The sequence below is a fragment of the Mauremys reevesii genome, linkage group 3 (genome assembly GCF_016161935.1).
Source record: "Mauremys reevesii isolate NIE-2019 linkage group 3, ASM1616193v1, whole genome shotgun sequence".
NCBI lineage: Eukaryota > Metazoa > Chordata > Testudines > Geoemydidae > Mauremys > Mauremys reevesii.
In genome coordinates this window covers 127,535,663-127,547,735 of record NC_052625.1, presented here as the reverse complement: position 1 = coordinate 127,547,735, position 12,073 = coordinate 127,535,663, and the positions used below count along the sequence as shown (strand labels likewise).

The 12,073-nt window shown below is 40.9% G+C and overlaps 1 protein-coding gene across 9 annotated transcripts in view; it reads right to left on the bottom strand.

Moving 5' to 3' along the window:
- AK9 (adenylate kinase 9) overlaps nucleotides 1-12,073 on the bottom strand; it is a 219,026-nt gene that overhangs the window by 26,877 nt on the left and 180,076 nt on the right. For 6 of the 9 annotated variants that reach the window (XR_005595877.1, XM_039529143.1, XM_039529146.1 and 3 more), the window contains 4 exons: nucleotides 11,960-12,022; nucleotides 10,393-10,599; nucleotides 8,462-8,680; nucleotides 3,836-4,049 (listed from right to left, as the gene is read on the bottom strand). Coding sequence is in view for 6 of the 9 variants with exons in the window: in XM_039529143.1 (XP_039385077.1) it covers nucleotides 3,836-4,049; nucleotides 8,462-8,680; nucleotides 10,393-10,599; nucleotides 11,960-12,022 (703 nt within the window). In the remaining 3 variants the exon portion in view is untranslated. Of the gene's footprint in view, nucleotides 1-3,835; nucleotides 4,050-8,461; nucleotides 8,681-9,646; nucleotides 10,037-10,392; nucleotides 10,600-11,959; nucleotides 12,023-12,073 lie in introns of those variants that run through there. The other 3 variants (XR_005595879.1, XR_005595878.1, XM_039529147.1) reach the window with 2 other exon arrangements.

Below are 12,073 nucleotides of genomic sequence, written 5' to 3'. Positions count from 1 at the left end.
CTGTGCAATCTTTGACATAAAGTGGCACTGGGAGGTGCAGAGCTTCCTCCATGAAAGTTGGCTCCAAGATTTTCCTTTGGAGAATCTGTTGTCCCTTCACTGATATCTCTGTGAGGACAAGAGACAAAAGGAGCACCTTTGTCCGAAGGCAGGTCTGTATTCCCTCCTGAGAGCACTTAGTGATGATGGGAGTAACTGCTTGGCTTCTGCTGCATTGTCAGCCAGTACCTTGTCTAGCTGTTCCCTCCAAAAAGAGTGAACCTTTAAATCTGGCCGAGCATGGGATCTTCTTAGAGTGTGTATCCACCTTCCAGGGTTAGAGCCATTAGGTGATGCCTGGCTATGAATCTGGAAACCATTACCCCAGCTGAGAGCTTCATTGCATCCATTGAGGCATCAGCTACAAATGCTGTTGCTTGGGAAACTTTATTTAAAATGGAGCCAAATTCAGGATGATCTCTGTCCTTTAGGGTTCTGAGATCCTTCAGTCAGAAGACAGATCCCTTGCAAAGCAGATAGCTGTTAGGGATGCTCTGAGGGCTCAAAGGAGGGCTCAAAATCTTTCTAGAAAGTGGCCTCCAATTTTCTATCTGTTGGTTCCTTAGGGTAGAACTCCGCTTCTGAGGGAATGATCATATCCCTTGCTAGAGATGCTAAAGCTATGTCTACCTGCAGGATCTCAGTGACAAGGGGCTTTGATTCCTGTATCTTACAGAACTGGAGGTCATTTTTATTAATGTGCTTGCCCGTATCAATCTGTTCCAATCATCCCTGATCACATACTGGAAGGAAGAGTGCAGGGGAAGTCATAGCTTCAGCAGAGAATGTAAAGGAGAGAAATTTACTCCGAGGCTTTCTCTCAGGAAACTATTCAGGTTGGACTTGAATCAAGGAGCAAACCTTTCTGCCCATGGCCTCAAACTTCTCAGGAGGGAAAAACCCTATATTGTGTTTTCCCTTGGTCCTGTTTGTAGTCAGAGTCTGATACCTCACCTTCCTCAGGGCAGGTCTACACTACCAGTTAAGTTGATTTAACTCATGTTGATCAGGGGTATGAAACCCTTCCCTCCATGCTCCCCCCCACCCCGAGTGATGCAAGTTTCACACTGTCCATACCTGTGCTATGTCGGCAGGAGATGCTCTTCTGCTGACGTAGCTTACACTTCTCGCTGAGGAGTAATTATGCTGACCAGAGAGCACTCTCCCATCAGCTTAGCATGTCTTCACCAGACACGCTACAGTGGTACAGCTGCATCACTACACCTGCGCTGATACAGCACTGTAGTGTAGATTTGCCCTCAATGAAGGGGTGGGTGAGGAGGAAGAGGCATCCAAGGACTTTGTACCTCCAGGATTTTCTGTGCTTTTATTTCCCTTTTTTTCTCTTTTAGATATCTTTGCTCTTTTTGCATGCTTTGCAGGAGTAGGAGCGCCCTGACACTTTGGTGATACTTTTTGCAGTTTGCCTTCCATAGTGCCTGAAGCCCTCTGGAAAGTTCTCCCTCTGAGTCCTCCCATGCTGGGTCCCATTCCCCCAAGAGGGTGAGGGGAAGAGACTCATTACTAGAGTCTTTCTGGTTGAACTGGGAAGGGGGGGCTCTTTAAGAGTCCTGCTTCTTTACCAAGGGCATTCAGGACCCACTTTAAGACACAGAGGGGTGAGGATCTGTGGTCCCACAAGCCTCCCCTCTTTGTTCTACAGTGATCCTCTGGGACTTACTCCCTGAGTCAGCTGCCTGGAGTTTTCCTCATCTTCAGAGACTTTCCCTGCTCTACCCTGTGCTTCCTGGACCATTTTTTCCACACTGGAATTGTGGCCGCTTTGGTGGGTAGGGGATCCCATATGCCTGTCCAACTCCTAGCCGCAAGAACTAACAGAGTTAGGGTCAGCTAGCTGGGTGCAGCCTGGGCACAGCTTATCATCTTCTGAACCCAGGAAGGCTGCCTCACAAATAGAGCACTGCTTGGATTTGATCTGGTGCTTTCTTGGCCTCTCTGCCATGCATGGATAGGGGCAGAGGAGCCAGCAGGGAGATGCTGCAGCAGAGTCTCAGGGTGAATTAAACTTAAACATAAGACTGACCCAGGGAGGAGAAAAGAAGCCTGAAATAGAATAGCTCACCAGTTCCTGAAAAAAAGTGAGAAAAAAAAGTAGAAATAAAAGTAGCAGGAACAGTGTAACTGCCAACTGACTGCTGCCACAGAGACAGAGAATCTGGCGGCAAGTGGGAACAAAGGTGGCGTAGCCAGGGCATGTGGCACCAAGTCTTTGATCTGCTTGCATGAGCTGCAGATTAGAGGAGAGAAGCCCAGATGTCTAGAATTGGGGAGATACTGGGCTGCAGAAAAGGAGGCTTTTATATTGATTGGTGGTACTGGTGGTTTTATTATGCCTTGACTGGTCAATGGTACCAGTCAGTGGTGAACCAATGGTGTGGGGAAATCAGTACCATGCTCCTTGTGAGCTCCTGACACTCTTTTAATGGGGTGCAGAGTTAGGGTGACCAGATGTCCCGATAAAATCAGGACTGTCTCGATTTTTAGGCATTTGTCCCATGTCCCGATCGATGTTTGGTCGGGACACAATTTGCCTTGATATTTCACACTCCTGTTTTTTTTGTTTTGTTTTGTTCCACTGGTGGAACTCCACTCCCCCCCCCCCACTGTGATGGTGGGACTCTGGGACTCCGTTTTCTCCCTCTCTCTCTCGCTTTGCTGGCAGAACTCTGTTTTTTTTTTCTTCTTTTTTTTCCCCCCTCTCTCTCTGCCGGCGGGACTTTGGGACTCCACGCTTTTTTTTTTTTTGCTGTGCCAGCAGGACTCTTTGTTTATTCACTCTAATTTAAGGTTTCGCGTGCCAGTAATACATTTTAACGTTTTTAGAAGGTCTCTTTCTATAAGTCTATAATATATAACTAAACTATTGTTGTATGTAAAGTAAATAAGGTTTTTAAAATGTTTAAGAAGCTTCATTTAAAATTAAATTCAAATGCAGAGCCCCCCCGAACTGGTGGCCAGGACCTGGGCAGTGTGAGTGCCACTGAAAATCAGCTCGCATGCCGCCTTTGGCACATGTGCCATAGGTTGCCTACCCCTGCTTTAACACATTCCCAGCTATGCCTGTTGCCAGCTCAGGTAAGGTATATTATACACAGCGCCACCTACTGGCTGTAAATTATAGCAGTACATTAGGAGCACTGTAGCAGTTACTGTGTGATGGAATGCTAAAGCTGTATTATAATGTACAAGGGAAGTTTTTTGGGCGTGTCTAAAAACTACTGGAAACTATCTAAACTATCTAAAAACAGGTTTTAAAACTATGTACAACTAACTACAGTTTTTGAACAAGAATGCTAGCTAATGCTGCAGCCACTAAATAGGTCTGTCTCAGACCAAGGGTGATAGAAAGGAATTGGAGAAGCCTAGCTTGCATGGTATCGTATGCCCTCAGTTCAGAGCATAAAGAGGAGAAGGGCACAGGTGCAGACTAATGACACTGTCAACGAAAATCTTCTGGTCTCAGGCATGTGGAGCACATGTGCACCTCAAGCGGAACACACATAGGCACCTTCACTTGAAAAAGAATTAATTTTATGTTTCTTTTTCTTTTAATTGCACTAGTTTCAAATAAACTGTTTACTACTAAAGCAACTAGCGCAGACAGGTGAATCTAGCCCTGTATCTTTAAAACACCAATGAAAAAAATATTATAAAAACAAGCATTAGAATCATACAACTGTATGACTAAAGCAGAGATGAGTGTCTGTTAAGATTATGAGAGACACAACCCCAATTATAAGGGAAGCTCCTACCCTTTGAAAATACTGGACCTTACCTGTAGTTTTCCCGGATTTTGGAGGTCCCACAATTGCTATCTTAACTGGCACAGATGGCTTGGGTTTTGGCTGACGGATAAACTTAATAGGATTTTTCATAAATTTTTCTTTATTTTCTTTACTTGAAAAGAAATAAATATATTGTCGGTGGATTACAGGCAAGCTTGGAGTCTGTTGGTTTTGGAAAGGTTTGATTACATCTCCTTCACTTAGCTGTAACATACAAAATGGAAAAAAGTTACTTACTGATACTTCTGTTTCTCAGTCTCCTCTTCGCCCATCCTACAATAGTGGATTCATGGATGCAGTGGTTATAGAAATACCTACTTGAAGGAAGCAAAGATTTCTGAAACCCTACCCCTGATTACATAAGCCTTAGACAGAACACCATCCCTGAGCTAGAGAAACTTCCAGGGGCAGAAAGGAGGATAGGATATACAAGACAGTGAGAGAAATAATAATATACAAGCAGTGGCATACCATCCAAAGGGGAGGAGGGAGGCATGTAGGATGAGAGAAGAGGACTCTATGACAAACAAAATTATCAGTAAGTAATTCTCCTTTGTCATACATCTTTTCCTCTCCCCTCTTATGACAGTGGAGTCACAGACAGACAATGGATGTAGCAAGCAGTATCCTCAGGAGGTCCAACCTTATCACATTACTAGTAAGGCCTTGAACTCAAAGGAGGCATCCTGAGAAGCAACTGTCCCAGCTGATGATAATACATAAAGAAGCACAAACATAACCATATTGCTACTTCACATATCTTAGAATGCTTCTTTGCACTTACTTCCTGTGAAGTAAGTCTCTAGATCAGTGGTTTTCAAACTTTTTTTCTGGGGACCCAGTTGAAGAAAATTGTTGAGGCCCACCACCCAACAGAGTTGGGGATGAGGGGTTTGGGGTATGGGAGGGGCTCAGGTTGGGGTGTGGGGGTGAGGGTTTTGGGGTGGGGCCAGGAATGAGAGGTTCAGGGTGTGGGAAGGGGCTCTGGGATGGGGCACAAGGTTGTGGTGCAAGAAGGGGTCAGGACTCTGGGCTGGGGCCAGAGATGAGGGGTTTCGGATGCAGAGGGGCTCCAGGTTGGGGGGGGCTCAAGGCTGGGGCAGGCGGTTGGGGTACAGGAGGGGGTCAGGGCTCTGGGCTGGAGGGTTTGGGGTGCAGGAGGGGCTCTGGGTTTGGGGGGACTCAGGGCTGAGGCAGGGAACTGGGGTACAGGCACGGACTTACCTCCGGCAGCTCAGGAGCACAGCTGGAGTGCACCGCGGACCGCGCTGCACCTGGGAAGCAGCCAGCAGCAGGTCTGGCTCCTAGGCAGAGGTGCACAAATGGCTCTGTGCGACTCTCACCTGCAGGCACCCCCCCACCAGTTCCCATTGGCTGGGAATCAGCCAGTGGGAGTGCAGAGCCAGTGCTTGGAGCGGGGGCAGTGCACGGAGTCCCTTGGTTCCCCTGCCTAGAAGCCGGACCACTGTGGGCCGCTTCTGGGGCCCAGCGTGCTGTGGAAACAGGTAGGCTCTAGCCTACCTTAGCTGGGCAGCACTGCCAACGGGACTTTTAATGTCCTGGTTGGTGGTGCTGACCAAAGCAAGGTGACCTAGCGCCTTACATGCCGCAACCAAGTATTGGGTTGCAACCCACAGATTGAAAAACACTGCTCTAGATAAGTCTCTTGTCTGAGGGAGGATATGAGATTCAGACGGAGAGGAAGAACAATGAGATAGTTTATTTGGAATCTGATATTCACACTGGGAACAAATTCTAGAGGAAGCTGAAAAACCATCTTGCTGGGAAGAACTGTTGGGAAAGCAGAGCTATCATGTAAGTAAGACTGGACAGCCTGAAAGGCAGTAGAGGGGACATTAGTTAAGGGGCATCAAGATGTGATGCAATATAGGAGCTGCCGTAAGGGACACAACAGACAGAAACTGAGTGGAATACAGGCAAGTCATTGAAGGCACTTGCAAAGCTCTCTGTGCTGTGACAGGAAGAGTACAGCATAAAGAAAAATGGAAGGAATGCTGCCAACAAGGAGCAGAGGAGGTGAGATATGAACCTCACACACAGGCTTGCGAAAACAATATTATTCTTTTTATTCAGAAGTTTGTCCAAGAACAAACACACTGAATGAGGGTGATCTGTGTGAGCCAATATCATATATTTCCAGAATACTTTGTATTAAGGCTAAATAATATAAATACAAACTGTACTTCCAGAATGCCTTTTTTTCTCTCCCCATGCACACATGTGGGTCAGTTATGCCTGTTCCCATCTACCACAATAAATCCATTATCCAAAGTGATCATCAGCATGAGGTTGAGAAATACATACCAGTTTTTACTTTACACAGTGATCCACTAACCTTAAATTTAATAACATCACTGATTCAAAAAGACACTCACATAATTCAGATTAGCAATGACATGCACAAAATAGAAAAGGTTCTAGATGATCTACTACATGATGGTAGCTTGGACATATTAATTTCTAATACATAGACAAAGATTACTTTAAGGCTTAGATTGTTTACGAGTAGTTTTGATTTTGTTGATGTTATTTTTGCTCACAAGTTGTGGTAAAATAATATCCCCTATGAACGCTCTTACTTTTGCTTCATATGTGCATTTGTCAAAGGTGTTGTCCTGATGCTATGAATCAAGGTGACAAAGGGGCAGGAGGACTTTTAGCCTATATTATATATTCCCAGAATGCTTTGTATTTAGGCTAAGTTGTATAACTATAAACTGTACTCCCCAAATGCCTTGTATTTATGCTAAGCTTTATTGTAGAAATATACTAGCAGTTAAACTGTTGTAACTTTGGTTCTTTATATGTGTAGAATCTGTCAGATGGAAGAAATGTTTTGTTGAGGTTTGTCAGATATGAACTGTGTGCTAGGTACAGTAGTGTAGATGTTTCTGCAGTCTACTGACATCTGGAATGTTATGCACAAACCCCAGATAAGAAAGGATGTGTAAAATCTGTGGATTTTTTATCTGTCATAAAAAAAGGGAATAAAAATATGAGCAAAATTAAGCTCAGAATTTGTAATAGAGTAACAATGTAACTGATGCAAGACTGTTCTGGAGATTGATACTGTATTAACCTTTCTGTATTCTGCTGAGATGTATCTTTGATAAATAAATTGATTGAGCCTGGTTATCAGATATTTTATCAATAAAGGAGCGGAACCCTCAATATCTGGCCTAGGCTTAGGTAATCAAGGAAGTGTTTCAGAAGTCATTGCCTCATTGGTCGCATTGTGGGGTAACCATAACACTGTCTGTCCATGGAATCAGTGTTGTATATGGGATAAGAGAGAATTCTATACCCATTTTACTGGCCAGAACATTACTCTATTTCTGGTAAGAACAAAGAAAAGAATAATTATCTGAATTAAAAACAAGTGCTGTTCTGTGGACTGACTGACTGAGGCTACACTGTTCAGTAATACTTAGGCCCTATTACCAATAATGGAAATGCCACTGTATTCCTGAGCTATGCATCTGCAGAGGATAATATTGAAACACTGCTCTTTGGTGGCTACAGACTGCCATACTACACATTCTACCCTTCTCAGATTCTTGGTTTCTCATTAGTGCATCAGGTCCCTTCAGACCACATGCCTTAGCTTCACAGGATACTAGGTTTCTGCCTTAATCCACTTCTGGTGCTCACATTCCTCCTTCTAGTTTGTTATTCTTACCCATTATCTCCTCCATAGTCTTGTCTTATCTTCCGATCCATAACTATTTAATCATCAATCAGCATATCTCATACCTTCTGAAGACTTTGGCATCCTTAATTCTACTCATCTCTATCTGACCCTAAAACACCCCTATTTTCTCCTCCATAATTGTCATAATCTTTTACTTCATGCACCCTATAGCTTTGACAACACACCATCTTGATTCCATCTAAAGACAGTCTGGTACTTGCTTCTTTCTGCTAACAGAATTTTTTTTCATGTGTCAGGTGTTAAATTGTTCTCTTCCTTAGTTCTCTCTCTTAGATTTACTCTTGGAAACTCAGATATGTAAGAATCTCTTCTCACTTGCAAAGCTGTCACTCCTCCAACTGTATCTTCCTACTCCCCCATCTTCAGGAATTTCTTTGTTGTTGTTGTTTCCTGTTCATTGGGCTTTTCTTAGCTCGGCTCTGCCCCTCGTTTTTTACTCACTCACAAAACCAAGATGCACTTCTAGCATTCCAACAAAATTACATACAGATTACCCACCAGAACTTTGTGTTAATCACCCATAACTCCAAAACCCTTTTACTTGTCTCTGCTGCTCCTGCAAGGCTGTAGAAACTTCCTGTTTGCTATCCTATATTTGCTGGGTCCTAAGTATCGTACATTTCTTTCTTGCTCAGCTCCACCTTTGATTGTACTAATTCACCAACCTCCATCTGCTCAATGCTCCCACAAAGCTTACAAAATATCATTAATCAGTGCTTAAAACACAACACTAAACTGACCAATTCTTGCTATTTATAGTATGTGCTGGTTATTGAAAATATTCAGCGATGTGCTTTTCATAATATTTTATCTTAATTATATGGGCATAAAGAAGACAAGTATTACTTCCTGAAAGTATACTTCAGCCATTTAATTACATTACCTTGATTGGGTCCCATTGACCAAAAGAACTGGGATGTTTGTAAGAGAGAACCAACATCTTGCGTGCAAGTGGCAAACTTATTGGGTAACATTTCTCAAAAATGCTTTCTCGATTTTCTACTAGATGCTTCAATTTGCTATACAATTGGTAATGTACAATGTGAGGTTTTCGTCGTCCATTGATGGTGATTTGTGGTATCAGCAACCTTTCAAGTTCTTCCTGAATAATGAAAGAATAATGTATGACAAAAATCATAAACGTGATCAAATGTTGTAATGAAGGGTGATATGAATAATAACTGCTATTAACTATTAGTAATCTTTGGACTAAATTCTCTGCTAGTGTAAATCAGTGTACCTCAACTAACTTCAGCTTCAGCTGAAGATCTGGCCCCTCTGTTTTCATTATTAAGATTTGTATTACAGTATTACAATATGCTAAAATAAAATCAGAAAACTATAATTTCCATTAACTTTGAAGACTCTAACTCCATTTAGCTGAACTTTTAAAAGGTATCTTATCAAAACCAATGAAATGTCATGTATTTTTTTCTATTTTACCTGACCCTCATTGCTTATTTAGCTATTATCTATGCATAAAAAATGATTCCCCGGTCCCTCCTGGTCCATTTTCGTGACTTGCGGCAGGTCAGTTTCTGTTCTTGACAGAATTGATATAGTGGAGCCAGGTTTGGTGGATTGTTTATGAACATATTCTTATCTACACTATATATGAATCCTGTCAGTTTTACACAGGGAACTCCAGAACCCTAGCCTGAGCTGCCACCAGGCCTCCAACTGTCCTCCCAAATAGCAGGGGACCTGCTCCTCCTAGCTGCCCAATTGCTTTCCAGTGAGGAGTCAAAAGAGCCTCAGCAGATTTATTGCACTGTCCTCTGCTCACATATTACAGATCAGCTACTTAATTACAATATAAAAATTGTCTGTTTTCTAATTAATCTCTTCCATCTGTCTGATCCTTTTAGAGAGGCTACTATCCAGTGTTTTGATATCAAAATTTACTATTGCATAATTGAGTGAGATGCCACAGTACCCAGTGGTGGCAATAACGAATGAAGAAGATAGGAAGAATAAATTATTTATTAATAAATAAGCCTGCTGTTTAGACAAAATTCTTGCGTATCAATAATAATGGGAAAATAAATTTTGAATAAGTTAAAATGAGAGTTAGATACAGTAAGGGGAAAATACTAACCTGTAATTGTGGCTCTTAAATTTATTATTTATGTAGATCTACATTCTGGAGTCTTTGCTTCAACCCATCATAGGCAGGGTGCTATGCAGCACAAAATTCTAAAACACAAACCACCTCTCCAGTAGCTGATGCCTATGTACCTCTTGAAACAATAATTACCAACATTCTCATCTGCTTGTTCCTTTTTGACCAACTTAGTCATCAAGATACTAATAAAACAAATAATGTACTCCTAAACTTCAGTGGTGAGAATGGGAGAGGAATGTGGAGCTGTAAAAATACTACCTTCAAAAAACATGCAGTATTCCATTAGCTCCACCTGGAGCCTTTTATTGTACTTGAAGGAGTCTAAACATGTTGCTGCATAAAAGACATTGAAAGGTTCAATTTTGATTATCTCTCACTGATTTGGTATCATATTTTTTACAAGAATAATATGTTCTTTTTTTAACTGTCATCCTGCAAAGTTATCTCACATTCAGAAAGGGGGCAGAGTTGCAATCAACCCCATAATCATGACATAGATTTGACAGCTAGAAGGGGCCATTATGATCATCTAGTCTGTCCTCCTGCATTAATTAGCTCATAAAAAGGAAACAAAGATCTCAAATACTATAACTTTGAAATCTGACAACTAAATTAAATCAACTATAAAACTGGAAGCACTTCTTGCCTCATGCCATGTTATTTGATAAAGTAGATAATGAAGAAAGTACCTGTACTCCTTGTAAATTATTACTATCTGTTTCATACTTTTCTGTAATTTCGTTTTTCATGCGTTCAGCAGCATCAGCCTCCTGCTCTTCCTCTTCCTCATCTACCTCTTCCTCTTTTGGGAACTCTTCTTCAAGAATCATTTCAATATCTTCTTCATCTTCATCCTCTTCGTCACTAGCCTCCTCCTCTTCCCTATATGCTGCAGCCTAAAGATAAAATGTTCAACTGTTTCATGCCTACTGTACAGGAGTTCAGAAGAAAGAAACTAATATTATTTTCTCTCACACACTTTCCCTTTTTTTGTCCACTGTTTTAGCTTATCAATAATTTGCAAAGATGATTTGCAGAGGTGGGGAAAGAGTACACTATTTCACTAAGACACACCAGCTTAAATAGAGAAGTTAAAAAGTTTGCTTCTGAGGAAGACTTATTTTCAGCAATAGCTTCATGTTTTGTTATAATTTTGTTGCGAATTTTTTAATCAAATTCAAATTACTATTCATAAATGTTAACCAACTTACAGTAATTGAGCTTGAAATAAAGCTTCTGGTTTAACCAGATACAGTATTTATATATAAAAGCTGCTGAAATCGAAGTGCAGACTTATCAGAAAATATTTATTAAAAACTAAAAACCTAAGTATTTTACACCCTTCCACATCTCCTTGCCACTTATCATTGTTTATCATTGTACCTAGTTATTTTGGTAGTGGGAAGAAGTTCATTGAATCTGGGAGCACAGTTGGGAATGTTGAAAAAAACCAAACTTCTGAAGAATACCATAAATGCCTTTAATAATGTGCTTTATAAACAATGACATGTACTAACCAACTAAAACTCCAATTTATTTTTTTGAAAATGGAAGTCTTAATTAAAAAATCTAAGTAAGTAACTTTTAGATTAATATTTGGAAAGAAAACACAGAAAAGCACCCTATCATGGCTTGAATGCAGTTGTAGAGTACGGTTCTGCTGACATAACAGAAGTGTGTTTTAATTACTGTTTTCTAATGCACTGTAGCTAGCATGCTTTGGTATTGCAGTTTGACAGGGTTTTGTTACAAACAAGCTTGTTAGCTGACACTATTCCTGAGAATACCCAGGAGGAGGCAAAGAGTTTGAATATAGCTCTAGTACATTTTGTAACTGTGTTGAGTATGATAACTTCATGTTTCAGAGTAATCACAGCCTCAATTCAACAAGATGCTTAAAATGTGCCTCACCTGAATTAAGCAGGACTATTCATGTGCTCAAAGATAGGCATGTGCTTAACTACCTTGCTGAATAGGAGTTCATGTTTACAAGTAATTTAAAACACAGTTATAAATATTCTGTGGAAAGTCTCCAATATGTAGCTTTGTTCCCAATCAATAGTAAAATGCCTTAAATAGCTGATTAAATTATAATGGAAAAAGAGAGGTTTCTGACAACTTCATTTCTAGTACTGCTACTGCATGTTACTCTAAATAACACTTAGATATTATAATCATAGACATTTTAGATATTCCTAACACAGATCAAATCAAATATTTCCACTTTTAAATTTCTTTCTATTATATTATTCTTACCTCCTCTTTCTTTTTGGCTTGCTCTGCTAAAAGTTCTGCCCTTCTTTTGGCAATCTTCTCTTCCTATTAGAGAAAAAAAGACTCAATAAAATAACAATACTTTGAATTTCTGTA